The sequence below is a fragment of the Scylla paramamosain genome, chromosome 25 (genome assembly GCF_035594125.1).
Source record: "Scylla paramamosain isolate STU-SP2022 chromosome 25, ASM3559412v1, whole genome shotgun sequence".
Taxonomy (NCBI): Eukaryota; Metazoa; Arthropoda; class Malacostraca; order Decapoda; family Portunidae; genus Scylla; species Scylla paramamosain.
The window spans coordinates 272,501-300,000 of record NC_087175.1 but is presented as its reverse complement, the minus strand read 5'-3'; the positions used below and the strand labels follow the sequence as shown (position 1 = coordinate 300,000).

General features: G+C 42.0%; 3 protein-coding genes across 10 annotated transcripts in view; all 3 read left to right on the top strand.

The window, feature by feature from the left end:
• The window catches only part of LOC135113031 (eukaryotic translation initiation factor 4E-binding protein Mextli-like), a 28,956-nt gene extending 19,177 nt beyond the window's left edge, over nucleotides 1–9,779 (top strand). For 2 of the 4 annotated variants that reach the window (XM_064027953.1, XM_064027952.1), the window contains 3 exons: nucleotides 588–826; nucleotides 8,561–8,644; nucleotides 9,419–9,779. In XM_064027953.1, the coding sequence (XP_063884023.1) occupies nucleotides 588–826; nucleotides 8,561–8,644; nucleotides 9,419–9,526 (431 nt within the window). In that variant the 3' untranslated portion in view covers nucleotides 9,527–9,779. The remainder of the gene's footprint in view (nucleotides 1–587; nucleotides 827–8,560; nucleotides 8,645–9,418) is intronic. The other 2 variants (XM_064027956.1, XM_064027954.1) reach the window with 1 other exon arrangement.
• Nucleotides 9,780–13,303: 3,524 nt separating this feature from the next.
• LOC135113028 (pancreatic lipase-related protein 2-like) lies at nucleotides 13,304–22,791 on the top strand. 5 transcript variants are annotated; one of them, XR_010274693.1, is made up of 9 exons: nucleotides 13,304–13,416; nucleotides 14,680–15,079; nucleotides 15,464–15,635; nucleotides 16,278–16,429; nucleotides 16,845–17,099; nucleotides 17,346–17,463; nucleotides 18,848–18,950; nucleotides 19,719–19,893; nucleotides 20,009–22,791. XR_010274693.1 is itself a non-coding variant. In XM_064027947.1 (9 exons), exons 2-9 carry the CDS (start codon nucleotides 14,872–14,874, stop codon nucleotides 20,328–20,330), a joined length of 1,509 nt encoding a protein of 502 aa, XP_063884017.1. In that variant the 5' UTR covers nucleotides 13,304–13,416; nucleotides 14,680–14,871; the 3' UTR covers nucleotides 20,331–22,791. The 5 variants fall into 5 exon arrangements, 4 of the variants coding, with proteins under 4 accessions (XP_063884017.1, XP_063884018.1, XP_063884020.1 ...); XM_064027947.1 differs by having other exon boundaries at nucleotides 17,346–17,467; XM_064027948.1 differs by having other exon boundaries at nucleotides 13,325–13,355; nucleotides 17,346–17,467.
• A 4,628-nt stretch (nucleotides 22,792–27,419) lies between these two features.
• The window catches only part of LOC135113030 (uncharacterized), a 12,360-nt gene continuing 12,279 nt past the window's right edge, over nucleotides 27,420–27,500 (top strand). Inside the window, exon 1 of the mRNA XM_064027951.1 lies at nucleotides 27,420–27,500. This exon is cut by the window's right edge and continues 795 nt beyond it. The gene's annotated coding sequence lies outside the window, so the exon portion shown is untranslated.

The following is a 27,500-nucleotide window of genomic DNA, read 5'->3' as shown; positions in this document are numbered from 1 at the left end:
TTGGTGTGGAGGGGAGGTGGTGGCAGTGTCCTTACAGCAGAGGGAGACAGAGAGGTGGAGATAAAGCTGTGTTATTTGGAAGTGTTATATTATGCTCTTGTATACTGAGACTGGATGAAGAGAGGTCACTTATACATTAGTTGTGGTGGGTTGAGGTTATACAGGTGAAAGGAAAGGAAGCAAGAGAGAGAGAGAGAGGGGGATGAGAGAGAGAGAGAGAGAGGGAGGAAGAGAGAGGTATGTATAGGGAGAAATAAAGAGAGGTGCCTAAGTGATAGAAAAGAAAGGTTATGTAGAAAATATGAGAGATTAGAAAATTAAATGATGAACAGGATAGACAGAAAATATGAAAGTTAGAAAGAGAGAGAGCAAGAGAGAGAGAGAGAGAGAGAGAGAGAGAGAGAGAGAGAGAGAGAGAGAACCACTAGCTAGGAGAGAGAGAAAGAAAAAATAAGACAAAAGAAAATAATAATAATAATAATAATAATAATAACAATAGAGAGAAGAGAAAAAAATATAAAAAAATAAAGAACCCAATCAAAACAAACCACAAAATCAATGACAGCTTGCGACTCTTTCTCTCTCAGATGGGGAGGACATACCAGGAGCCACCACCACTACCACCACCTCCACTACCACCACCACCACCACCACCACCCTGCCTGACGCTGCCCCAGACCACCTCCCAACACCACCATCACCACCACCACCTCGCCGGTTTTATACACGTGATTTCTTGGTGAAATGTGCCAACTCACCACTGAGCCAGAGAACACCTGTGAATTGGTCTGCGGTGGTGAGACAGATGCCGGTGGTGATGAAAAAGGTGCAGTGCTGCTGAGGGAGTGCTGGTGATGTGACTAACTGCTGTGTGTTGTGCTGTTTTGCTGGTGTTGACAGCTAGTGACTGTTTGGTGTGTCTGTCAGTGATGTATGTGTGTGTGTGTGTGTGTGTGTGTGTGTGTGTTGTTTCCTGTTTTTTTTTTTTTTTTTTATTGTTAGTTAGGTGGAGAAAAGGGAAGCTTAAGAGTGGAGGTGGAGGAGGTGGAGGAGGCTTAATAGATGGAGGAGGAGATAGAGGAAGAGGAAAGATTGTAAGGTAGAGGAGGAAGAGTAAAGCTATCAAATGGAGGAGCAAACAGAGGAGGAGGAGGAAAATAATGATATAGAGAAGGAGACAGAGGAGGAAAGCTTTGAGACAGAGGAAAAACAAAGCTGTGAGGTGAAGAAAAGGAAGGATGTAATGAAATTTGCAGTTATCTTGTTTTGAGGTGGAGGAGAGAAGAGTGAAGTGTATGTAGTTATCTGAGCATTATCTGGCTGAGTGAGTGTACAACCTGAGGAGACATGAAGATGGTAACACTGTCAGGTAAAGCTGATTGGTTTGTATAGTCTCAGCATGCTTCGAAATATTCGGTAAATTGACTTAAGATTCCTAACAAAATAATTGCTAATATGAATACAAGGATTATATATCTTATCCATACACCAGACTGGCAAGGTGACCCAGACAAAGTACCACACACACAAACACCCCCATGTATTAGAAGGAAGAGCAAGGTTTCTCTAGGAATATTTAAGTCACCTTGGTGCTTGTCACTTGAGAATTTGAATATTTGGGCCAGTCAGTGTTGAGAGCTTTGCCTAATGAGTGTTGGCATTGTTACATGTCCCAGGTGGCAGAATGAAGGGCTGGAGTCTGTGATATGCAGTGTAGGAGAAGGAAGGCAGGCAGAAGTGTAGGAGCAGGAAGGCAGGCAGGAGTGTAGGAACAGGAAGGTAGGCAGGAGTGTAGGAGCTGGAAGGCAGGCAGGAGTATATGAGCAGGAAGGCAAGCAGGAGTGTAGGAGCTAGAAGGCAGGCAGGAATGTAGGAGCTGGAAGGCAGAGAGGAGTGTAGGAATAGGACAGCAGGCAGGTGGCAGGCTTGGCTTCAACTTGCCCTTAGACAAACTCAGTAAATGGCATAGTAGCAAATTCATGACAGATTATAATGTAGTAGTTGCTTGATGATTCCCTGGCATGACCTGATCTGTTCCTGCAAGTGTTTGAAAAGTGTGGTGTGTGCCCTGTGTGTGTGCCCAAGTCTCCAGGCCATGGTGGCAGTGCATGTAGCAACTGAGAGAGTGGTGAGTGCCTGTTCTTCATTGCATCCCAGCCTGAACTAACACTGCATTTATTAACTCATCCAACATGACCCTCAGTTTTACCTTGCCTGTTCTCAGTAAGCCTTTTTTTTTACTTAGAGTTTTGTTGCCTTTGGTTGGTGCCCTTCTTACATAAAGATAAAAGAAAAGAAAACCTCTCAGCACCACAGAGAGGCAGGTCAGTTAGGGACCCCATAAACCTGCACTAACTAAAGTAACACCCTGGCACAGACTCAGGAAGCAGGTGGCATGAATGCTGAGGGTTGAATTCTCAGTAGTTTTCTGTTTGGCTGTTTGAATGCCTGCTGGCCCATGAGGTGTGTTGACATGAGCTGCAACACTGGGACAATTGTGGCAGGTGTTGTGAGGTGCTGAGGGAAATGCAGGTTGAGAAATTAGTGTACATATTTTATTTCCTTGTCCTCGGTTAAAAGGTATAAGTGTTTGCTGTGGCAGTGACTCAAATTAACTGTGAATAACTAACTAACTGACATATGAGGCAGTATTTATCTAGTTTTGCTTTATGGGACAAGAGGTATGCTGGTGCTTTCCCATCTCCATATCTTTTAATATCCAACTTAGCCTTGAATCCATGTCCACTTGAATTTACTATCTCCTTATTCAGACTCTTCCATACATCAGTACTTCTATATGAGAAACTATACTTTTTGACATCTCTCCTATAAGCACTCTTCTTCAGCCTTCTCCTATGTCCTGTAGTGTCTCTCCCCAAACCATCAAGCCACTCTGGTCCACCTCCTCCACTTACTTATATGCTTTATATATATTGCAATCAAGTCTCTTCTTTCTCTCCTTTTTTCCATCATTGGTAGCTGTAACCTTGCCAATCTCTCTTCATATGACAAGTCCATGTATACAGTGTGTGTGAGGTCTGTTTAGTAGAGCCTTGGATGAGCAGTTCCTCAAAGGCACAATAACCACACAGACTACATATTCTGAGCCATCCCTAATCCATTGACTGCTACTGATACATCTTTCCCTAATTTCCAATCACTCTGAGACATCCTTACTTGTTCTACAGCCACCTCCAGTCTTCACACTGGGTAGAAATTGCAAAAAAATTATTCTTTTTAATCCCTTTTCTTTCTTGTAGATGCTAACAAAGATTTCATGCATTACTTTTGGTATATTCATTGTTTTGTGCTGCAGTGAAAGGGTTAAGGTGTGCTAGTGGAGACCTGCAGATAGAGAGACAGATGGTTATGAATGCTGGCTGAGTGATGGCCTGTGTATAGAGTCAGTTGTTGTGATGACAGTGGCTAGTTGTAGTGGAGAGCACCTTGTGACTCACAGATCCTGATAGAGTGATAGTTATGAATGCTGGCTGAGTGATGGCTTGTGTATACCATCACCTTGTTAGAAGACACTGGCTAGGTATAGTGGAAGTCCCTTAAACTTTTCACTGCCATGGTCTTGTTATTAATATTCAGAGCCCTGTAAAGGAAAAGTATTTGCATGCACATAGAAAAAAGTTAAAAGGTTAATCTAATTTTTTCTTAGCTACAGGAGTACTTGTATAAATTGTAGCAGGAGAAGTGTCTAAAAGTTACAGATGATTATGAGAAATTAGTGTTTACAGTGAAAGGGTTAAGTCTCATAGATCCTGATGCACATACTCACAACACAAAGGAATGATACTCAGATTATTAGTATTAGTGTGTGTGTGTGTGTGTGTGTGTGTGTGTGTGTGTGTGTGTTTCCCTCCTTCTCCTGTCCTTGTTGAGTGTGTGTGTGTGTGTTTCCTTCCTTCTCCTGTCCTTGTTGAGTGTGTGTGTGTGTGTGTGTGTGGGTGTGTGTGTGTGTACAGAAGTGACCATGTATACAAGAACCATATCATGTATCCATTATTCCTTACAAACAAACCTATGTATGCTACCAGATTAAGATGCATTTTCAAGATACATACAAGCACACACACACACACACACACACACACATACATACATATTCATCCCATACAGATACATCAAACCATACATACACAAACATACACATATAACCTCCCACACACATACATACACACATACATACATACATAGACATACAGTACATACAGCCTTGCAAATGGCTCAGACATAATCTTGCTTTGTCTTTCGCCTTTCCTTCATCATTTAGCTTCATGAGGTGTGAATGATGCTAGCTTGAGATGCGCAAGTCCCTGTTGTTGTTGTTGTTGTTGTTGTTGTTATTATTATTCACCTCTATTTATATACTGATGCACTTGGCTTTCAACAACAATAGTCTATTCCAAGGAGCAATAAATAGTCAGATGGATAAGCTTCACTAAGAAAACAAAACTTAAAAACAAAAATATAGGGAATTGTCACTTAAAATTGCAGTTAATTCAAGACTTTTACCTTACAGTGCATGTCCGAATGTGTGTGATTAGTGAATATACCAGTAAGGTCACAGAAGCACTATAAATGACTTGGTTGTTTGCTAATCTAGTTGTTATAAGCAAAGTAAATAAATTAATAAATGAATAAATATTTCTTTTGGTCAGACAGCACGTTGGTTGTAAGTTGAATATGTTGTTTGCCGAGTGCTCCAGTGTACACATAGACTTTCCTCATTATAACAATACCCTGGAGAATCATTAGTCTACTTGTGTTAGTAAGGTTTTTTATTTTGTTTCTGGAAAGGTTGTTATGTTTTGTTGAGCAGTAATGCATCCTTATTTTTTGTTAAGCACATATGACAATAGTATATCTTGTTTTGTTTTAGCAAGGACTGGGATGACCAAAGATTTATGGTGATGCCTTAGGTTGGGTGAGCTCTCTTGTGTTGATTTGTGTTGAAGTCTTGACCAGAATACACCTACAGAGGCTTGCTGAGTGCTGTGTGTCATTCCCCTGCTAGTGCATGTGTCAGTCAGTGTGTGCCAGTCAGTGTGTGAGTGAGTGAGTCAGTGAGTCAGCCAGTGAGTGTGGATGGATGACAAGACTGAACTCCACAAGGAATGTACAGAGGAATCCTGACCTACAAATATTCAGGTTTTAATTTCCATTTTCCCAAAAATCAAGTATCTGTTCATCTTGACCATTTTTTTCAGTGTCTCAAATTAAATAATATTACTCATTTCCTGATTTAAGAATAAAAAAAAAATAATGGATGGAAATTAAAATCTTTGGTTGATCTTGATTTGCACATTGTTGACTTATGAAAGTTTTTTTTTTTTGAGGAATATAAGTGACTCACCACTCATGACTCACCTGTACAGTAATGGTGCCAATATCCCCACACACACCTGCTCATGAGGCAGTGAGTGGTCTGTTCAGTGCCTCACCTGTACAGTAATGATGCCAATACTGCCACTCTTGTTAACTTAACCAGTGACTATTCTTTAAATTTTTGTAAGAATTGCATGGTGTGTGAACATGAACATAGGGAAGGAGCAAGAAGCCAGCAGGCCTACCCATGGCAGTGCCTGTGTGTTATTCATGAGTGCCTTGTGCTGATGGAGACTGTCACATGATGTACTGAAGTCTGTGGTGCCATGAGGTGACCAGTGAGGGATGCCAGTGGGTCATTTTGTCAGCAGAAGTGGCACTGTGACACCAATACATTATGAATATAGTGGCAAGTTTGCATTTGGAAGCAGATGACACAGGGTAAATCTTGGTTCTGCATTCCTCTAAGCCCAGGAAGTGACACCACAGCCTTGACTTGTGCACAGAAGTTTGGCTTTGCTCATAGAAACATTGTGTTCCCCTGCCATCCTCACTTATAGACAGCTGTGACCAAACTCATATAAACCAAACAGGAAACAAAAGAACAGGTGTCAGTGCATCATGCTTGGCTGAGGGTAGAGGCTGTGAATCAAACAGTAATCAAGTCCAGCATTCCTCATAGAGATATCATACATCCATTATCATTACGGCTTTTTTTTTTAATGTAGGAGTGACACTGGCCAAGGGGAACAAAAATCTAATAAAAAAATATGCCCACTGAAATGGCAGTCCCATAAAAGGGTCAAAGCAGTGGTCAAAAATTGATGAATAAGTGTCTTGAAACCTCCCTCTTGAAGGAATTCAAGTCATAAGAAGGTGGAAATACAGAAGCAGGCAGGGAGTTCCAGAGTTTACCAGAGAAAGGGATGAATGATTGAGAATACTGGTTAACTCTTGTGTTAGTGAGGTGGACAGAATAGGGGTGAGAGAAAGAAGAAAGTCTTGTGCAGCGAGGCCGTGGAAGGAGGGGAGGCATGCAGTTAGCAAGATCAGAAGAGCAGTTAGCATGAAAATAGCGGTAGAAGACAGCTAGATATGCAGCATTGCGGTGGTGAGAGAGAGGCTGAAGACAGTCAGTTAGAGGAGAGGAGTTGATGAGACAAAAAGCTTTTGATTCCACCCTGTCTAGAAGAGCAGTATGAGTGGAACCCCCCCAGACATGTGAAGCATACTCCATACATGGACGGATAAGGCCCTTGTACAGAGTTAGCTACTGGGGGGGTGAGAAAAACTGGCGGAGATGTCTCAGAACGCCTAACTTCCTAGAAGCTGTTTTAGCTAGAGATGAGATGTGAAGTTTCCAGTTCAGATTATAAATAAAGGACAGACCGAGGATGTTCAGTGTAGAAGAGGGGGACAGTTGAGTGTCATTGAAGAAGAGGGGATAGTTGTCTGGAAGATTGTGTCGAGTTGATAGATGGAGGAATTGAGTTTTTGAGGCATTGAACAATACCAAGTTTGCTCTGCCCCAATCAGAAATTTTAGAAAGATCAGAAGTCAAGCATTCTGTGGCTTCCCTGCATGATATGTTTACTTCCTGAAGGGTTGGACGTCTATGAAAAGACGTGGAAAAGTGCAGGGTGGTATCATCAGTGTAGGAGTGGATAGGACAAGATGTTTGGTTTAGAAGATCATTAATGAATAATAAGAAGAGAGTGGGTGACAGGACAGAACCCTGAGGAACACCGATGTTAATAGATTTAGGAGAAGAACAGTGACTGTCTACCACAGCAGCAATAGAACGGTCAGAAAGGAAACTTGAGATGAAGTTACAGAGAGAAGGATAGAAACCGTAGGAGGGTAGTTTGGAAATCAAAGCTTTGTGCCAAACTCTATCAAAAGCTTTTGATATGTCCAAGGCAACAGCAAAAGTTTCACCAAAATCTCTAAAAGAGGATGACCAAGACTCAGTAAGGAAAGCCAGAAGATCACCAGTAGAGCGGCCTTGACAGAACCCATACTGGCGATCAGATAGAAGGTTGTGAAGTGATAGATGTTTAAGAATCTTCCTGTTGAGGATAGATTCAAAAACTTTAGATAGGCAGGAAATTAAAGCAATAGGATGGTAGTTTGAGGGATTAGAACGGTCACCCTTTTTAGGAACAGGTTGAATGTAGGCAAACTTCCAGCAAGAAGGAAAGGTAGATGTTGACAGACAGAGCTGAAAGAGTTTGACTAGGCAAGGTGCAAGCAAGGAGGCACAGTTTCGGAGAACAATAGGAGGGACCCCATCCGGTCCATAAGCCTTCTGAGGGTTTAGGCCAGCGAGGGCATAGAAAACATCATTGCGAAGAATTTTAATACATGGCATGAAGTAGTCAGAGGGTGGAGGAGAGGGAGGAACAAGCCCAGAATTGTCCAAGGTAGAGTTTTTAGCAAAGGTTTGAGCGAAGAGTTCAGCTTTAGAAATAGATGTGATAGCAGTGGTGCCATCTGGTTGAAATAGAGGAGGGAAAGAAGGAGAAGAAAAGTTATTGGAGATATTTTTGGCTAGATGCCAGAAATCTTGAAAGGTTTTGACATTTTCTGTTAATGAAGGAGTTTTTGGCTAGTTGGAGAACAGACTTGGCATGGTTCCAGGCAGAAATATAAAGTGCATGAGATTCTGGTGATGGAAGGCTTAAGTACCTTTTGTGGGCCACCTCTCTATCATGTATAGCACGAGAACAAGCTGTGTTAAACCAAGGTTTAGGAGGTTTAGGACGAGAAAAAGAGTGAGGAATGTACGCCTCCATGCCAGACACTATCACCTCTGTTATGCGCTCAGCACACAAAGACGGGTCTCTGACAAGGAAGCAGTAGTCATTCCAAGGAAAATCAGCAAAATACCTCCTCAGGTCCCCCCAACTAGCAGAGGCAAAATGCCAGAGGCACCTTCGCTTAGGGGGATCCTGAGGAGGGATTGGAGCGATAGGACAAGATAAAGATATGAGAGCAGGTTCTCTTATTGTTTCCAAGTGTTGCACTGAATATTATTTCTCCCATTTCCCTTCAGGCATTCTTGGTGTTTTCATTTCAGACCAGCAACACTTCAGGTTTCCAGTAACTTACTCTGTCACTTCTGCCCTTCACTATCCCTGTTGTGTGTGTGTGTGTATCCTGCCCCACCACTGCCTGCATCCTTATGTCACTGGTTTCCTCACTGAGTTGTCTCCCTCCACAGAGCTGGCAGTACATGGCCGGTGTAACAGCAACTCTGAATGAGCAAGGGGAGGCGGCCATCAGTGGGGTGCCAACATACATGCAGGTAAGGCCTCTACCCTCACCTGTCAGATGGGAAGAGTGTGGCTGGAATCAAATCTGTGTGACTGTGTTTATGTATTAACTTTCTGGCTTTGAGGATAGACATGGGGTGCTCAGTGTAAGGTGTGATGTGTTGAGGATAGATATTCACTTGTAAGGTCCTGGGGATATGTTATCCTGAGCAGAGTGTATGTAAAGGGGTGTTTGAGAAGACTGGAGCCTTGTAGCAAGTGTCCCCACAGCTTTATATTGGAAGTACTGAATCACAAGCTGTAGGAATATTCAAACTCTTCGTGCTTGCTTGTAAGTTTTATATATTACTGGAAATATAAGCAGCAGGAATCCTCTGAGTTTGTCTTTCTTGTTTCTCAGCCTTATGAATTACTGGAGGAACATTGGCAATAACAAACAATGACCACCTAAGCATGTATTGGGGAAGGTACTTTGCTCTTCAGGGACCCCTTGAAGTCTTCTCTCTTGTTCCTTTCTTCAGGGACCCTTTGAAGTCTTCTCTCTTTCCTCCTCTCCTCAGGGGTCCCTTGAAGTCTTCTCTCTTGTTCCTTTTTTCCACAGGGACCCCTTTTTATTTCCTCCTCTCTTAAGGGATACTTTGCAGTCTTCTCTCTTGTTCCTCCTTTCTTTAGGGAGCCTTTGAAGTCTTCTCTCTTATTAGTGTTCTGTCTTACTCCTCAGCTGAAGGCAAAATGAACAATAACAACCAGTGGCTGCCTCAGCACTGGGAAGGCACTCCTCTCACCACTGTGTTTCCCTTTGGCAGAAGTGTGACCTAGAGGACGCCTCAGTGCTGGCCACGAGGGAGCTCACCTGGACACTCATCCGCTCCATGTCCATACAGGAGGAGGATGACAACGGCAATGCCTCCTAGTGTGTGTATGTGTGTCTGAGTGTGCGGCTGTATACTCACAGCTAATTAATTGTTCTTACCTAATTCTGTGTGTGTGTGTGTGTGTGTGTGTGTGTGTGTGTGTGTTAAGCCTGGTATAGTGTTGTAGTGTAGTATATATGGGTTTCTTGAGTCACACACTTAATACTCATAGAATAGCCTCTCATGATATTTTAGTATGTAAGCAAGATTGTGTATGTGTGTGTGTGTGTGTGTGTGTGTGTGTGTGTGTTATCTTATGGTACACAGGATATGAGACAAGCTTGTTTTGTCTCTTTATCTATCTTAATCTAACCTGGTCTTCAAAGTATCAAGTGTGTGTGTGTGTGTGTGTGTGTGTGTGTGATCTATCCCTGTGCCTTATATACAACTCCTTATTGATACAAACTACAGAATCACAACTCCCTGTACATACCTCCACCACCACCACCACCACTACCACTGCTGCTGCCATCAACTGTAACACATAATGAAAACCCTGCTTACATTAATGCATATCTCATTGTAAATAGTAACTCAGGTGCCTATCCTTGACTTCTGTGCCTTGATTTAATGAAACTATATTACTGAGCACCCAGGCCAGACCCATCTATGCCAGACCTGTCTACTGGAACCCTTGTCTTCCTATCTACTGTCACTGAAGCTGTTTATATTTAGTGCCTGAAACTGTTGCAGGAATATTTAAAGTGCCTGTCTGTCTCTCTATATATATATTTTTGTATCCATTTTTCCTTCCTTCCTTCCTTCCTTATGCTTCCAGTCTATGCTTCCTTCCTTGCATCTATTGTACTTTTGGTCTCTGTGTCACTCTGTCTTGATTGTGTTGTTATTAGAGAGAGAGAGAGAGAGAGAGAGAGAGAGAGAGAGAGAGAGAGAGAGAGAGAGAGAGAGAGAGAGAGAGAGAGAGAGAGAGAGAGAGAGAGATTTACATATAACTTCTGTACCAAATCTTCAGTGACACAGGGGACACTTGGCTTCCTTGACTGTAAACTTGAGAAAAGATCCTGTTTTAACTTCCAGATGGGTGTTTAAAACTGTTATGTGTACTGCAGTGAAGTATCTCCTTATTCTATGCTCTCTTATCAACATCTATTGGGATAACTAGCCCATGGTAGCTTTCTGACTGTCTCCCCCTTTGGCTGAGGGAGTGAAGGGTCCTCTGAACACAGCCAAGCCTTGTTGAGTGGATTGTTGGAGGCAGTGAGTGGCTGACAAGTGATGAACTGAGCTTTACTGGTAGCAATAAGCCTTACTGACTGATATGTTAAGGGATAGTTTACCAAGATTTTTAGTACAGTGGTAAACTTGAGTATGAGAGGGTTGTATGTTTGTGTGTGTGTGTGTGTGTGTGTGTGTGTGTGGGTGTTTGTGTGTGTGAATGGGTATATCAAATGGTTGTTTTTCTATTTATGTAAAGGAAATGTACCTTCTTCCTTGTAGTAAACATTTATATACATTAGTGAAAGAAGAGTAATATATTATAACCCCCTATGTCTTGTATAGATTATATATATATATGTATGTGTATGTGTGTGTGTGTGTGTGTGTTACTTTTTTTTGTGAGTTTCTATAGATATATGTAAAGTTTGCATTGTGTTGTCTGTCTTGGTGTGTTTTTTCATAAATTTTCCAGGATCATTGTGTGTGTGTGTGTGTGTGTGTGTGTGTGAGGGTTAATTAACACCCTATATGTTGTGGAGTGACTGAAGTGCTAATGGGAAAACTCTAACCTGCTGTAAGGAATGCAGGACAAAAACAAACAAACAAACAAACAGAAAACTGGTGAGCTATTTTGACACCATAGAAAAGTGTCAATTCTTAGATAAAAAGAAAAAAACTGACACACACACACACACACACACACACACACACACACACACACACACACACACACACACACACACACACACACAGTTTTGCATTTCCATCACTCACACTTTGAAAAGATTTAGAGTTCCCCAGCAGTACACAGGGCAGGAGTTGTGTTGTGTATAGATCGCTGGAAACAAGCTGTATATTGTATGTAGATGCAGCAAGGTGTATGGAGCATATTGATGTGTATAACAGAATTATTTAGGGGCTTCCTCTCTGCTGTATGTGTGGGGAGGTGATGGGTGTGAGTGTACAGTGTAGTTAGGGGAGGTAAGGCTTTGTCAGGACTGCACTGGAAAATAATGGGACTTAGTTGAGCTTCCAAGGTATTAGTGGTCACAAAAATGCCAGATATGTTGGCAAGAAGTAATGTTTTTTGGTTTAATTTTTTCATTCTTTTTTTGTCCTTTTTCTTCTTGGATTTGAGAGAGACTGACACAAGAGTAACTGGGGAAAAATACCTCTTCTTGTGCTGCTTGTAAAAAAAAATGTTGATTAGTGAGTCTGAAATGTTGGCTAATTAATTTGTAGAGATTTCTTTTGTGTATTGTGTACTGTGGTGAAAATTATGTATTATTTGCATTATTTACATGGGTAGATTAAATGTTCTTTTCTCTATATGTATAAAGGTATGGCTTGCATTGTTACTGTAAGTGTGTGTATGTGTGTATAGTTCAGTGGATGCATGGTAGCTGGTGTCAATGTACCTTTCATAATAACAGGGAAGTGAACCATGACACCAAAATTTCTCTGTTATCAATCACTCTCTATAATCAAGGAAGAAAGAAAAAAAAATAGGTAAATGAAATAAAAAAATGATAATATGACGGTAATTTCTCTCTCTCATCAAGGAGTAGGAAAACAAAACTTGAGGGTAATGATGGCATAACAATATCTCTCTCAAATCAAGGCATTAAATTACTGAAGACAGTCAAGTAATGTGTTTCAAGGATAAGTTAATTGTGTGTTCTTGTGTTCTGTGTCTCTTCATCTGTCTTGGGGGCAAAATTGAATGGTATTTTGCTATATTGCTTTCCTTATTTAAGCATCTATTGTGCAAAGGGAAGAAAAAAGTAATTTGGATGGTTTATTATGATGTATTGTGTGGGAATAGTTAGGGAGGAAGTGATATTCTTTTGTTTTGTTATATTGCTTTCCTTACTGAAATATGTGTTGTGCAAAGGAAAAGCACTGATCCTTCTGCATTTTTTCATACATTGTCTAAGAGAGAGAGAGAGAGAGAGAGAGAGAGAGAGAGAGAGAGAGAGAGAGAGAATCATATATTATTATGTACATCGCTGTATTAATTGCTATACTTAGAAAACATTATAAGGAAGGTAATAAAAATGAAATTATATATGTGTCTATACATATATTTCTGATAATGCAACATGTCTTAAATATTGTGATTTTTTTTTTTTTATTTGGCGAACGAATAAAACTTTTATACGTGATAGTTGTTTTATTTATTTATTTATGTGAATCCTTGTTTTTTTTTTTTTTGTTTCTTCAATTAGCAAAAATTGAAGTTGTAGAAAGGAGCAGCATTAATTAAATAAAAATAGAAAATAAGAAAAAGAAAGCAAGTTATATGATTCTTTTTTTTCTTTTATCCAGAGAGAGAGAGAGAGAGAGAGAGAGAGAGAGAGAGAGAGTGTATATGGAAAGAGAATATTTAAAAGAAGAAAAGATAAATGTAGATCAAGCAGAGGAAATAATGAAAGGATTGAAATATTTCTCTCTCTCTCTCTCTCTCTCTCTCTCTCTCTCAACAAGTAGTAGTAGTAGTAGTCGTATCGGTGATATTATTATTATTATTATTATTATTATTATTATTATTATTATTATTACTACTACTACTACTACTACTACTACTACTACTACTATCAACAGTTCAACACCATCATGGAGTTCCAAACATCAACACAAAGGCGGAGAGGTATCTGCGTCTTCCATTATCTTACATAACTCTCCTCTAGTGTCGAGAATCCTGTATCTACGTGAGTATTGAACATATAGGCCTACGCAGCAATGACCAGAGCACCTTTGGTAGGCCTGGCTGCAGGAATAGGCCTACGGGTGAGCTATAATGAGGGAAATAAGAGAGGCTGTTGTGTAAAGGAAGCTGTCATGTTTGGTTTCATTGTCAATTGTTTGTTGTGATCTCAGACCTGGCTTGGCGGAGGTTGCCATGTTGAGACAAGGCAACACTGTCCCTGGTACCGTGTTTGGTTAGTGTTGAGTGGTGTGTGGCTTGTGTTTCTTGGTGCAGCTGTTAATAGTGCGTGGTAGAATAACAATGCACACTAGGAATATTTTGGTAGTGGTATGGCAGCCATGTCAAGGTCAGGAAGTGTGACCAGTTTCACTTAGGACACTCGTGGAGAATGTGGGTCCCGCGTTGAACTCATAGGAAGATGGAAATACAGAAGCAGGCAGGGAGTTCCAGAATTCCAGAAGTGTGTACTTAGCAACTCACACTGGCAGGCCGCGGGACCCAGCCAGGCGGGACCCACATTCTCCACGAGTGCCTTTTTTTTTTTTTTTTTTTTTTATGTAGGAGTGACACTGGCCAAGGGCAACAAAAATCTAATAAAAAAATGCCCACTGAAATGGCAGTCCCATAAAAGGGTCAAAGCAGTGGTCAAAAATTGATGAATAATTGTCTTGAAACCTCCCTCTTGAAGGAATTCAAGTCATAGGAAGGTGGAAATACAGAAGCAGGCAGGGAGTTCCAGAGTTTACCAGAGAAAGGGATGAATGATTGAGAATACTGGTTAACTCTTGCATTAGAGAGGTGGACAGAATAGGGGTGAGAGAAAGAAGAAAGTCTTGTGCAGCGAGGCCACGGAAGGAGGGGAGCCATGCAGTTAGCAAGATCAGAAGAGCAGTTAGCATGAAAATAGTGGTAGAAGACAGCTAGATATGCAACATTGTGGCGGTGAGAGAGAGGCTGAAGACAAAAGCTTTTCGTCTCATCAACTCCTCTCCTCTAACTGACTGTCTTCAGCCTCTCTCTTCCATGGAATAAGAAAAGATCAGAGCCTCAACTCTCCATTGAAGGCAGGTGGAGGCCTCAGCTGCTCCATTACATCCCAACCACTCCCACAATGCAGTACAAGTGAAATTATAGATCAATATTCTCACTTGAGCCAAAAAAACAAGACTGATTTGTTTTACTACCTGTTACAAGGGGAATGAGGGTTGGTTGCGGTACCCTTGTGACACACCACTAACCTAACCTAACCAATACTTGCCCACAGGTGACAGCCACAGCAACAGAAGACTGAACATTGCTGTGGTGAGGTGTGGTTGACTCTCTCTCACTCTCTCTATCTCTCTTTGCAAGCCAAAAACAACCCTGTCTGTCTTGCTCTTCCCTTTTGTATTTGAGGTCATAAGGCAGGAAGTGTGACCCAAACTTAACGTGACCCATATTCCCCCTACAAATTACTATGTTAACCTTGTCATCTTCCTCTTCTTCTTCTCTATCTCTTCTATATTTCAATCTCTCTCTTCTGTTTGTCTCTCTCTTCCTTGCTCCTGTTCTCTCTGTCTCTTTCTCCCAAACATTATCTCCTGCCACATTTGCTGACCCATCCACTCCTGACCTCGCCACGCCTGCTGTCACCACCACCACATTTGCTGTCACCACCACACCAGGTAATGTTACTGTGGTGCTTTTAACCAGTAACAGTCAAAAGTACAGCTTGTCTTATGTTTTGCTGTGTGGAGAATGTTTGTTACTTTAAATGCTGTCAGAACTTAATGATAATGATACTGTTGCTTTTCACTGTTCCTTTCACTTAGTTACTGGAATGAACACACAGGTTATGCTTGTGTTGTTAATTGTTGTATATTGCAGTGAAAAAGGTGAGGAGGTTTAATGTTATATTAGATTGATTTTTGAAAAGCCCTTCACTGTTATGTGGCTAGGACTGAAGCTGTGCAGGGAGACATGACCTAGAGGCACCCCCGCAGGTGGTGTGGCCTTGAGAACACTTTGGTGCAGTGAAGGTCAAAGGGTTATTGTTGGCTGTATTTCAGAGAGCAGAGAAGGAGGAGGAGGAAACGAGACAAGCCATGTAGAGTGGAGGGAAGAAGAGGGAGGAGGAAATGAATCTGAGCATGTAGAGAGAAGAGGAGGAGGAAACAAAACAGATTCTGTAGAAGGCAAGAAAGGAATGAAGGTTGTGAAACATTTCTACCTCTGGACAAGGTGAGAATCTCATGATTAGTGAGAGAGAGAGAGAGAGAGAGAGAGAGAGAGAGAGAGAGAGAGAGAGAGAGAGAGATTCCGTGACCCTCATTAAACTATTATCAAAATCATGGAAATGCCCTTGAAAACCCAAATAACTTCCATCATAGCATTTTTAAGCATCACTGGAATCATGAAAACACCCTTGAAAATCCCAATAACTTCTGGTATCATCTAAAAGTATGCTAATGTTGTTATTATTTCTTAAAGTTGACAGGTAGGCCATTAATATTCATAAAATTCTTTAGTTTATGTGTTTATCAGTCTGTTTATCATAGCCATTCTTCCTCTAATAACTTCCACCACTACCCAAGAGAATGCTAATACTGTTTTTATATTTGCTAAAGTTGAGGCAGATCATTAATATCTGTAAAACTCTTCTATAGTGTGTGTGTGTGTGTGTGTGTGTGTGTGTGTGTGTGTGTGTTTACCTGTCTGTTTTATCAATACCATTCCTCTGATAACTTCCACTACCACTGAAAAGAATGCAAATACTGTTTTTCCATTTACTAAAGTTGAGACAGATCATTAATACCTGAAAAACTCTCCATTAGTTCATTTGTTCATGTGTCTGTTTATTAATATCACTCTTATGGTCTGCAGGAGAAACTCAGGTAACTCATCGGCTCAGGTCCTTGACCCCACACGACCCAGCAGCATCTCAGGCAGCTTGTTCCGGGAAGGCAAGACCTTTGTCATCATCCACGGCTTCCTGGGCTGGGGCACCGAGCCTTGGATCCTCCACTTCAAGGATAGTAAGTGGTGACTGGTGTTTCTGGCCCCCTTGCTGAAGACACAGGCCCCATGCATACACTATCTATCTGTCTATATACATTCTAGGCTGGCCCTGACAGAGCACCACCTATTCATACACATACCACTCATGCTGTTAGCTCTAATATTAATCTACCTGCATGTATCAAGCTGGTAATCCCATACACGATGGCCCAGACTAAGCACTTTATACTCATACGCATATACATATTTGTGTGATGATAATGAATACTACTACTACTGCTACTACTATTACTACTACTTTTCTACTACCAATAATAAAGACCACAAGTAACTAACATACAAACACACTTTCCTTCACCAAATGCTGAACAAAATAAGAAAATAAAAAACAAACTCTCCTGACACACATATGTACACTTCCCCTACCCCCAGAGCTGCTGCGAGTGTTCCCTAGCAGCAATGTGGTGTCCGTGGACTGGCCGGCCGGGTCAGCATGGTGGCTGCCCGGCTACTACACTGCTGTGCATCGAGTGCCGGGGGTGGCTGAGGACTTGGCGGCACTCCTACACAGCCTGGCCACCACCTGCCACCTGGATCTGCATGACCTGCATCTCATAGGGCACTCCCTGGGGGCACACGTGGCTGGCCTGGCTGCTGCACCTCTGCAGACCGTTGGCCGCATCTCAGGTGTGTGGTGTGGGTGTGTACTGGTGGGTTTTGATGGTGTGTGTACCTTGGGGTGTAGTGTGGTGGGCCATGAGACTGTCCACAAAGGGCCACATGGTTAACATTGTTTGATGAATGATGTGTGTCTCTCTCTCTCTCTCTCTCTCTCTCTCTCTCTCTCTCTCTCTCTCTCTCTCTCTCTCTCTCTCTCTCTTCCTGCCTCAGCCTAGCCACACACTCCTCACCCCCTGGCACTCCTCCTCACAGGCCTGGACCCAGCTGGCCTCATGTACCACAACGTGCCAGCCAACCAGCGCCTCGACCCGTCAGATGCCACCTATGTGGACGTTATCCACACCAATGGCTGCAACACCTTTGACAAGTGGTTGGTGGGTTTGAGCACTCATCTGTGTTGCCTTGGAGTGTGTGTGTGTGTGTGTGTGTGTGTGTGTGTGTGTGTGTGTGTTACCGTATTTTACGGCTTATAAGACACTGCACCGTGGAAGCTGCACCCTAATATTTGAAAGAGATTTCTAAGAAAAAAACTTATTCTCATACAAGAACACATTCACCATAAACCCGACCACTGAACACTAAAACATAAGAAACAAGGAGTGTGCAAGACTGCCTCTTACCAGAAATTTACAAGCAGTCCATCTCTTGTTATTGTTGTTGTTGTTAAGGGCTGCGACGAACTGTATGACCCTATGAGCTGTGGAGGGATCCATGCCTTGTTCTCATAAGCTCCTATGAGCTGTGAAGGGATGCATGTTTTGTTCTCATAAGCATTGCAGTTGCTTAGTCTTCTTGAGGAAGGGACAAGTGTGGTGAAGAGCTGTTGATTGCACCAAGGGTAGTAAAGCTCTGGAGCAAGGTTCTGGCAGTGGAGGTGAGCGGCGAGTGTTGTTTTGCCAATACGGGAACGCGTGACTGAGAATAACATCTCGCTTGCGGGACGTTTTCCTGACCCATGGTTGCGGGGAAGAATTTTTCATTGTCTAAGGGTGGTTTTATTTTCATAAAAATCAATTTAAAATGCATTTAAAAATATAAAACTTGAAAGAAATTTATTCATCCTCAAATCCCAAAAACTTGTCACTACTGGATTCATGTAAAAGTTCTGAACTCTCATCTGCAGAATTATCACTGCTGTCACTCATGTACAATAAGTGATCCTCAGTACTATCCATGGCATTACTTATACCACACTTTTTGAAAGACTTTTCAACAACTTTAGTATTAATAGCATTCCAAGATTTCAGCACCCATTCACACACTTGAGCTATTGATGGGCGTTTCATTCTTCCACACGGTGTCATTTCGTGTTGTCCTTCAGCCATCCATTTAGGCCATTCTTCACGCATGTTATTTTTGAATGGTTTGTTGATGGTCACATCCAGTGGCTGCAGCTGGGAAGTAAGGCCACCAGGAATAACAGCTAATGTTGTGTTCATTGTTCTTGCTAGTTTCCACGTCGGTATCAGTCAAGTGTACAAGCTCCCTTGAGCCTGGGTGTTGCCTCACAATACAACATTTGTCTTGGAAGACGCACTAGTATTTTTCAGGGTATTTTTTTGGGAAAAAAGTGCGTCTTATAAGCCATAAAATACGGTACTTCATTATTTTCCTCTATATGCAAACTTTGTGGATGAAGTCATCAATATTTTAGCCACAATAACTCCAGCCAATAATTATTTTTTCTTTGGTGTGGTATACTTGTATGTGATGAACAGGCAACTCGAGTAACAGACCTCTTCCCTCCCTCTCAGGACTGCTACGGCATCAATGAGAACATCGGCCACAGCGACTTTTGGCCCAATGGAGGAAAGCACCAGCCATCCTGCACCAAGAAGAGGAAGAGGGTGACTAATGGTGAGAGAGAGAGAGAGAGAGAGAGACTAAAAGTAAACAAAAAACAGCAGTATCTATCTCTTTATCTCTGTGTTTGTCTTGTCTTTAGCAAAGTTTAGTTGTATCTTGCCTTGTCTCTCTGTGTCTCTTGTTTGAATGAGATTAGTGTTGTTTGTCTCTCTCTGGGTCTTGTTTCAGTGAGATTGGTGCTGTCTTGATGTCTCTCTGTCTCTTGTTTCAGTGAGATTGGCTGCATTTCACTGTCTCTCTATGCACTGTTTCAAATAAGATTGACTCCATCTCTGTGTGTCTATCTCTGTGTGTGTGTTTCAGTGAGACTGCTTGCATTTCACTCTATGTCTCTCTCTGTGTGGTGTTTCAGATGATATTAGCTGTGTTTCATTGTCTCTCGCTATCTGTCTGTCATGTTTCAGTGAGATAGGTAGTGTTTGAGTCTGTGTATCTTGGCTGTATCATCCCGTCTCTCCCTATATCATGTTTCAGTGAGATTGGTAGTGTCTGTCTGTCTGTCCGTCTGTCTGTGTGTGTTTTGGCAGCATCACCCCACCTGTCTGTGTGTACTGCAGGTGAGATAGGTAGTGTCTGTCATTCTGTGTGTCTTGCCTGCATCACCTCATCTGTGTCTGTTGTGTTTCAATGAGTGGTGATGTCTGTCTCTTTGTCTGTACCTCTGTCTGTTGTGTTTCATTGAGTTTGATAGTCTCTGTCTCTCTGTCTGTCTGTCTGTGTGTCTTGGCAGCATCACCTCACCTTTCTGTGTTGTTGCAGGTGAGATCGGGTGCAGTCATGAGATGGCTTACATGTACTACATAGAGAGTCTGGATTACAGCGTAGACCAAACCTACTACCTGGCCCGGGCATGTGGCAGCTGGGACGACTATGAGGCCGGCCAGTGCAGTTGTGGCAGGGAGACACAGTACATGGGCTTCTCTGTCAACATCAGGTAAGAGAGAGAGAATTATGATTTAACACTCAATTAACTTTTTCAGTCATTCATTCTTATAAAATAAAAGATCAAAATTAGTGATATTTTAATTACTCTCTCTCTCTCTTGACAGACTGAACGGGACCTACTACCTCTCCACCAATGACTCGCCCCCTTATGCTACCAAGGATGATGGATGCCCTCCGGGGAGTGCCACAGGGCCGGGGGTGAGGATGATCACCACAGCACTCATCTCTGCCTCGACACTCATCTTAGCAATCCATGCCATTGTCTTCGTGACCAAGGTGGCCAGGAGGAGGTGGGCAGCGAGGGAATGGCAGGTGGAGGCTGTTGCTGGTGGTAGCAGTAGTGGTGGTAGTGTTGGTGCTAGTAGTGGTGATTGTGATGGTGATGTATTGGTGGAGACGAGTGATAAGGTGCCTATTATTGGGTAGTAGTGGTGGTGGTGGTGGTGGTGGTAGTGGTGGTTGCTGAGTGATGACAGTCACACACTCACTCCCTACAAACAAATATTCACTTCCACAGTCGCCGCTGGTTATAATGGTAATGATGTACAGTTAGTTATAGGGTGTCTGCATACACACACACAAAGTGATACTAGATGTGGATCAGACGGTTTACATGAATGATATGATGACACTAAGTAATGAAGTGTAGCAGGGTGGTCCACAAGGCTGTCCCTTCCTGTCAGGGGTTGATGAGGCTAACAGTGAATGGTGTGTGTGTGTGTGTGTGTGTGTGTGTGTGTGTGTGTGTGTGTGTGTGTGTGTGTGTGTGTGTGTGTGTGTGTGTGTGTCCCAGAGTGCAACAGTTGGCCCTCCCACTGGTGGCTATGAAGGGGCAGGGCATCAACACATAACACTTTCAGTTCCAGTTTCAGTTTCAATTACAACACATGAACCACAAAACCATACTTAGAACACACACAAACACACAAACACATGGATATAGGCATAGACATGTAAGACATACATGGATACATATATTTGAGAGGCAAGACTTGAAGTAATGATAAAGTTGCATTTAATGTAAGTCCCGAGAAACACTTCCGTCTTATCTAAGTGTGTTCTTCACAGACACGTGAGACACAACAGTCTGTACGTAGTTTAAGTTGCAAAGAGGGGACAGTTAGCAAAGCAACAAGTATTCCTCAGTTATGTTAGCATAATACTCATATATATCTACTTGAGTGACAGCATCCTACAGCATTATAATTTGTACATAATTTAAGTTGCAGTGAGCAAACAGTCAGTTAGCAAAGCAATAAGTATTCTTCAGTTTATCACAAGTTTACTACTTATATATATATATATTGGTGTGTGGATGTGTGTGGCCAGCTGTTCTGTCCTTAAGGTCCCATGGTGTGGTAGGATAGTCCACAAGGCTTTCCCTCTGCACCAGGGGCTGGTGGGGGTAAGAGTGTGAATGATTGTGTGTGTGTTTCTCACTATATGTGGGACTGCCAACCAGATATACAGATAGATACAATTTATACAGATAGATACATAATCCAAGTTTCAGAGGGCACTTAACAAGCAAAGCAATAAGTACTCCTCAGTGTATCCAAGTGTATTACTTATATATACTTGACAGGCAAGATCCTTCATTATCAGAATCTTATATATAGGTAATCTGAGTGTGAGAGGACACAGTAAGTGCTCCTCAGTGTAGCCAGACGTGTTGCCAACTTGCTCTTGTGAGGCAGAGGCTTGCATTCATATCTTATTTTTATACCTAGTTTAATAAGTTTGAATAAGAGGACTTCAGTATATTAGGAGTTAATTGTGATTCCTCTATAATCTTGTCATACTTGTGTGCACTCAGTCCCTTAGCAGATAAGGTAAACATGGTGGTGAGGCATCGTGACACAGTGAGAGAGAGGCGAGGTGAAGAGAAATACAGGGATTGTATGGCAACTTTATTCCTGATTCATTTTGCTTAGTTTCTGATTTCATTTATCACTAGTAATAAGCAAAACCATTCAGGAATAAGTTTACCTGACAACGCCTGTGTTTATTGTCACCTTGCCTCTGTCTGTAAGTAATTTTGAGTCATAAATGTGTGATTTGCACAGTATTGTAAGGTAGTGGAAGTCTGCACTGTAATCTCTTGCACAGAATATTCTAAACCATAACATTATGAATCTTAATAGAGTGGATATTATATAACCATTCCTTTGAGCCTTGTCAGTGAGTCTTCTTTGGGGAATGCAAGGTTGTTATGAGCAGTGAAAGTTTGTTCATGCAGTGAAGGGTTACCAAGATTTCAGTAACCCACAGGCACAAACACATTGGTACTGGATGGTGGTAGTGGTGGTGGTAGTGGTGGCACATATTGGTGTTGACAGTGGCACATGTTGGCAGTGGTGTGAATAGTAATGATGGTGATGGTAGTGTGTGTTGGTGATGGTAATGATGGTGGCACAACAGTGGTGATGGTGGCAAATGCTGGCAGTGGTTGGTGATGGTTGGTGGTGATAGGTGATGGCAGGCAAGTCTCACTACCCTGTGCATCCTTCCACACTCCATCCACTGTTCAATAAACCATCACCACCCATTTCTAAAGGCTGTGGCATGTAATACAGCTTAAGACTCCCCTTCACTTCTTCACTACATTCACAAGAGTGGTTGGTAATGCCAAGTCTTAACTATGCACCCATCAATCAGGGCTGCCAACATTCAATAAACCATCACCACCCATTTCTGAAGGCTGTGGCAGGTAATATAACTAGTGAGGGGTGACAGGCAGTCAGGAATTAGTCCACTGGCTAGGCTGTGTGTAGTGTGCTGCATTGTGGTGCACCTTCAGGTCTATGTAGTGAGTAATACTGTGATATATATACATACAAACATACATACATGCTATATACTTCTGTATCAATAAACTGGATTTGTATATTGTGGTTTTGTTGATTGGTGAGGGGTTTTCCTATTGTATTGGTATTATTTCTCTGCACCGGATTCTATGAAGGTTGTAGTGGGTGCTGTAAGTTATTCTAAAGGTGTGCACTTACTAATGGTGGGAATTTTCATATTTTTCTTTATTCAATCTTTTATGGGTCTTATTCAGTAGTCTCTCTCTCTCTCTCTCTCTCTCTCTCTCTCTCTCTCTCTCTCTCTCTCTCTCTCTCTCTCTCTCTCTTTGTGCTTTCTCAAGGTTCACCTCTCCCCCGGAAGTTAAGGTATGTGATCTTTGTGTAAGGCAAGAGATACATAGCAAGTTTAGGAGTGATAGAGATGGTATACAGTATGATCTGTTTCATGCATGGAATGGGTGAGAGATGTAAGAAAGGTTGAAATAAAAATGTGAGAGAGAGAGAGAGAGAGAGAGAGAGAGGGGTGGGGTGAAAATACAGCAGGTGTACGCGCGCGCGTGTACATTTTCAACAAACACATACACACACACACGCACACACACACACTGCATAAGCATATGTACATATCTACAACGAAAGACAAGGCAACACACACACACACACACACACACTGCATAAGCATCTGTACAACGAAAGACAAGGCAACACACACACACACACACACACACACACACACACACACACTGCATAAGCATCTGTACAACGTAAGACAAGGCAACACACACACACACACACACACACACACACACACACACACACACACACACACACACACACTGCATAAGCATCTGTACAACGTAAGACAAGGCAACACACACACACACACACACACACACACACACACACACACACACACACACACACTGCATAAGCATCTGTACAACGTAAGACAAGGCAACACACACACACACACACACACACACACACACACACACACACACACACACACACACACACACACACTGCATAAGCATCTGTACAACGTAAGACAAGGCAACACACACACACACACACACACACTGCATACGCATCTGTACAACGAAAGACAAGGCAACACACACACACACACACACACACACACACACACACACACACACACACACACACACACACACACACACACACACACACACTGCATAAGCATCTGTACAACGTAAGACAAGGCAACACACACACACACACACACACACACACACACACACGCACAGCATCACCATCTGTACAACGAAAGATAAGGCAACACACACACACACACACACACACACACACTGCATAAGCATCTGTACAACGTAAGACAAGGCAACACACACACACACACACACACTGCATCACCATCTGTACAACGAAAGACAAGGTAACACACACACACACACACACTGCATAAGCATCTGTACAACGTAAGACAAGGCAACACACACACACACACACACACACACACACTGCATCACCATCTGTACAACGAAAGATAAGGCAACACACACACACACACACACACACACACTGCATAACAATCTGTACAACGAAAGACAAAGCAACACACACTGCATCACCATCTGTACAACGAAAAATAAGGCAACACACACACACACACACACACACACACACACACACACACACACACACACACACTTTGAAATACCTTGGAAAAAACACTGAATATTTACTGGGAGGGACTGGAAGGGAGCTAGGGAAGGTACCACTCTGATAACGTCACGGCCTGGGGGGGCTTGTGACGTCACGGCTGGGGGTTGATGACGTCACAGCGAACGTTATTTACGTACGTACGTATTTCATTTTGAAAATGACCCCTCTAAAAAACGCAGCTAGACAGGAATGCTTTATAAATTCAGACTTGCCACACATTTTAACTAATGCCACAAATAACAACACATTTCAAAACGCAGTAGTATTAAAAATATTTAAAAAGAAGTATCTGGAAACTATTGGAAACTTCACCCCATTTAAAATCGTTCAAATGTCCACCCATTCTGGCTTAAACATAACGGAAAACACTTTAAAAAATCTGAACTATTTTCTAAAATCATTTAAAGTGAGCTACAAGCACAAATAAAAAATCTACCGGAAAAAAAAATCAATATTATTGGAAGTTGAACACGAATAAAAACAAGTGTACGGTGCACGCATTTCACTGAGCGGGACGGCAACACACTTAAAAAAACACCAACTATTTTTTAAAACCAATAAGAACCTAGTACAGGCTGAAATAAAAAAAAATTAGTTTTGGGACCGTAAAAAAAACGCCGAAAACGGCCCTCTTATTTACACAAAAACAACGCCAAAATCACCACTTTTCACGCAACACACGCGCTCAAATAACTTAAAAAACAACGAAATATTTTTACAAACCATAAAATCTTAGCTATAAGCCGAAATGAAATACTTAGGAAATAAAAGAAAATAATATTGGAACCGGAGGGGGATGGGGAGCCTTATCCAAGATGGCGGTTGGGCGGGAGGGCAGTGGAGGGGACGACCAACCCTTCTCACTCATTTAAACCCTCGCCAAACTTAAACTAAGTAATGGCAGGTATATCTAACGAGCGGATATTAAAGTTTGGTCATGTGGCTCCGCTTTGCGACAGTATTGGTTTAAAACACTCACAGATAAGATAGATAATGGCTGATAAATATAGACGACCCAGATTCTTTACATTTTCATTAAGTTAAAATTTACGGTTTTTAGCAACGAGACGAGGCTGACACAGAGATATATTGTGCTGGAGGTTAGGTGAGATGCGTTAAAATGAGTTAAAAACCGTGGATTGTTTAGTTATTCATTAAAAAGTTACGTTAAGTTACCTAAATTTATTCTAACACTTCCTGACCTTACCTTCCCAGTGGTGGTGATGGTGGTGGCGGTTGTGATCTACGTTCCTGGCTCCTCCTCACTATGGCTGGCTGTCTAGCACCTTCTCACAGCCAAACTTTTTCTTTATTTTGCTTGTTTTCACCTACTGCTGCCTTCGGTGTCCACTGTTAGAGCCCACGCCTTCCTCATTACCAACTAAAGAAGGTTTAAGTCATGGGTAAGCCTTGGCAGTCACTGTGTAGGCGTGGTTACACACACACAAAAAAAAAAAAAAAAAAATTCTGTCAGGCTGGGAGTTGAAACAGACGCGAACTAACACCACCCATAGACGGGACACAATGACTGGTTAACTTGCCAGGCAGCGCGCAGCGTTGCCAGATTGTTTTGGCCATATTATCGTACTACACAGGTTGAAATTACTGTCCTTCTGGTAAAATTATCAGAGAGAGAGAGAGAGAGAATATATATATATATATATATATATATATATATATATATATATATATATATATATATATATAGAGAGAGAGAGAGAGAGAGAGAGAGAGAGAGAGAGAGAGAGAGAGAGAGAGAGAGAGAGAGAGAGAGAGAGAGAGAGAGAGAGAGAGAGAGAGAGAGAGAGAGAGAAAGGTGTGTGTGTGTGTGTGTGTGTGTGTGTAATGAAAAAAACAACAATGGCCTTAACAAACAAAACACTTTCCTAAATACCTATCATTAATAATTGGAGAAAAAACTACAGGACACTTCGTTAAGTCGTTTACTTACTATGTAGGAGATTACTGGTCTTGTTCTTCTATATATACATCCGGCACGTCGTCAGCATCCCCGGCACTCTCTTCATTGGAGGAATATAGCACTCTTGATGTCATGTTTTTTATCATTGACTTTGATTGATGGCTTGAAGGTCGTACAGTCACTGGTGGATGTGGAAGCAACACACTGCTTCGCTAGGATGATGTCTCTTACGGTTTCTGTTTTTAGCTTATTTCAGTCTTTTGTTGTCACACGGTTTACACTAGAGAAGCAGCGCTCACAGTCAGCATTAGCATGAAGCAAAGAAAGACATCCTAGTGAAAAGTCTGAAACACTTTTTTTCGCCATGTTGGTAATGGATTCAGGCAGATCTTCTACGGCAAGCCTCCTCCACTCATTGTCCAGTTGGTGGAATGTAGGATCATCCTGGGCAATGATTCGGGGAAGGTGTGTCGCGAGGGGCACCAAACTTTGCTCTTGCACTTTGCCCTGGATGCCTAGAACACTGGCTGGCTCCACCATAGGCATTCTTGAAAGGGCTTCATCTCCGAAATTGTTCATCTCAGAAGTGTCCGGTAGGTTTTCTCCAATTATTAATGATATGTATTTAGGAAAGTGTTTTGTTTGTTAAGGGCATTGTTGTTGTTTTTTTCATTACACACACACACACACACACACACACACACACACACACACACACACACACACACACACACCTCTCTCTCTCTCTCTCTCTCTCTCTCTCTCTCTCTCTCTCTCTCTCTCTCTCTCTCTCTCTCTCTCTCTCTCTCTCTCTCTCTCTCTCTCTCTCTCTCTCTCTCTCTCTCTCTATATATATATATATATATATATATATATATATATATATATATATATATATATACACAAAACCTAAATTCTGCTGTATTTGGAAAGTGGCAGTTTTGCATAATATTTGGAATAATCACATATGTACGATAACTTTACCAGAAGTACAATAATTTTAACCTGTGTAGTACGATGATATGGCCAAAACAATATGGCAACGCTGCTCACAGCTGAGCCAAGCTCAGTGTAGAACGAAACGTGGAAGGGGAAGGTTATATCACATTCTGCCTCTGCCTCTCATCACTCGCTGCCTCCGCGCGTTGCTGTAAGTTTCTTGAA

Bases quoted from the DNA above. Each gene is read 5' to 3' on its own strand.
- LOC135113028 (XM_064027947.1), top strand. From the start codon at position 14,872: ATGTTAACCTTGTCATCTTCCTCTTCTTCTTCTCTATCTCTTCTATAT. The intron at 15,080-15,463 runs GTAATGTTACTG...GCTGTATTTCAG, and splicing joins TGCTGTCACCACCACACCAG to AGAGCAGAGAAGGAGGAGGA. The intron at 18,951-19,718 runs GTGAGAGAGAGA...GTGTTGTTGCAG, and splicing joins GAGGAAGAGGGTGACTAATG to GTGAGATCGGGTGCAGTCAT.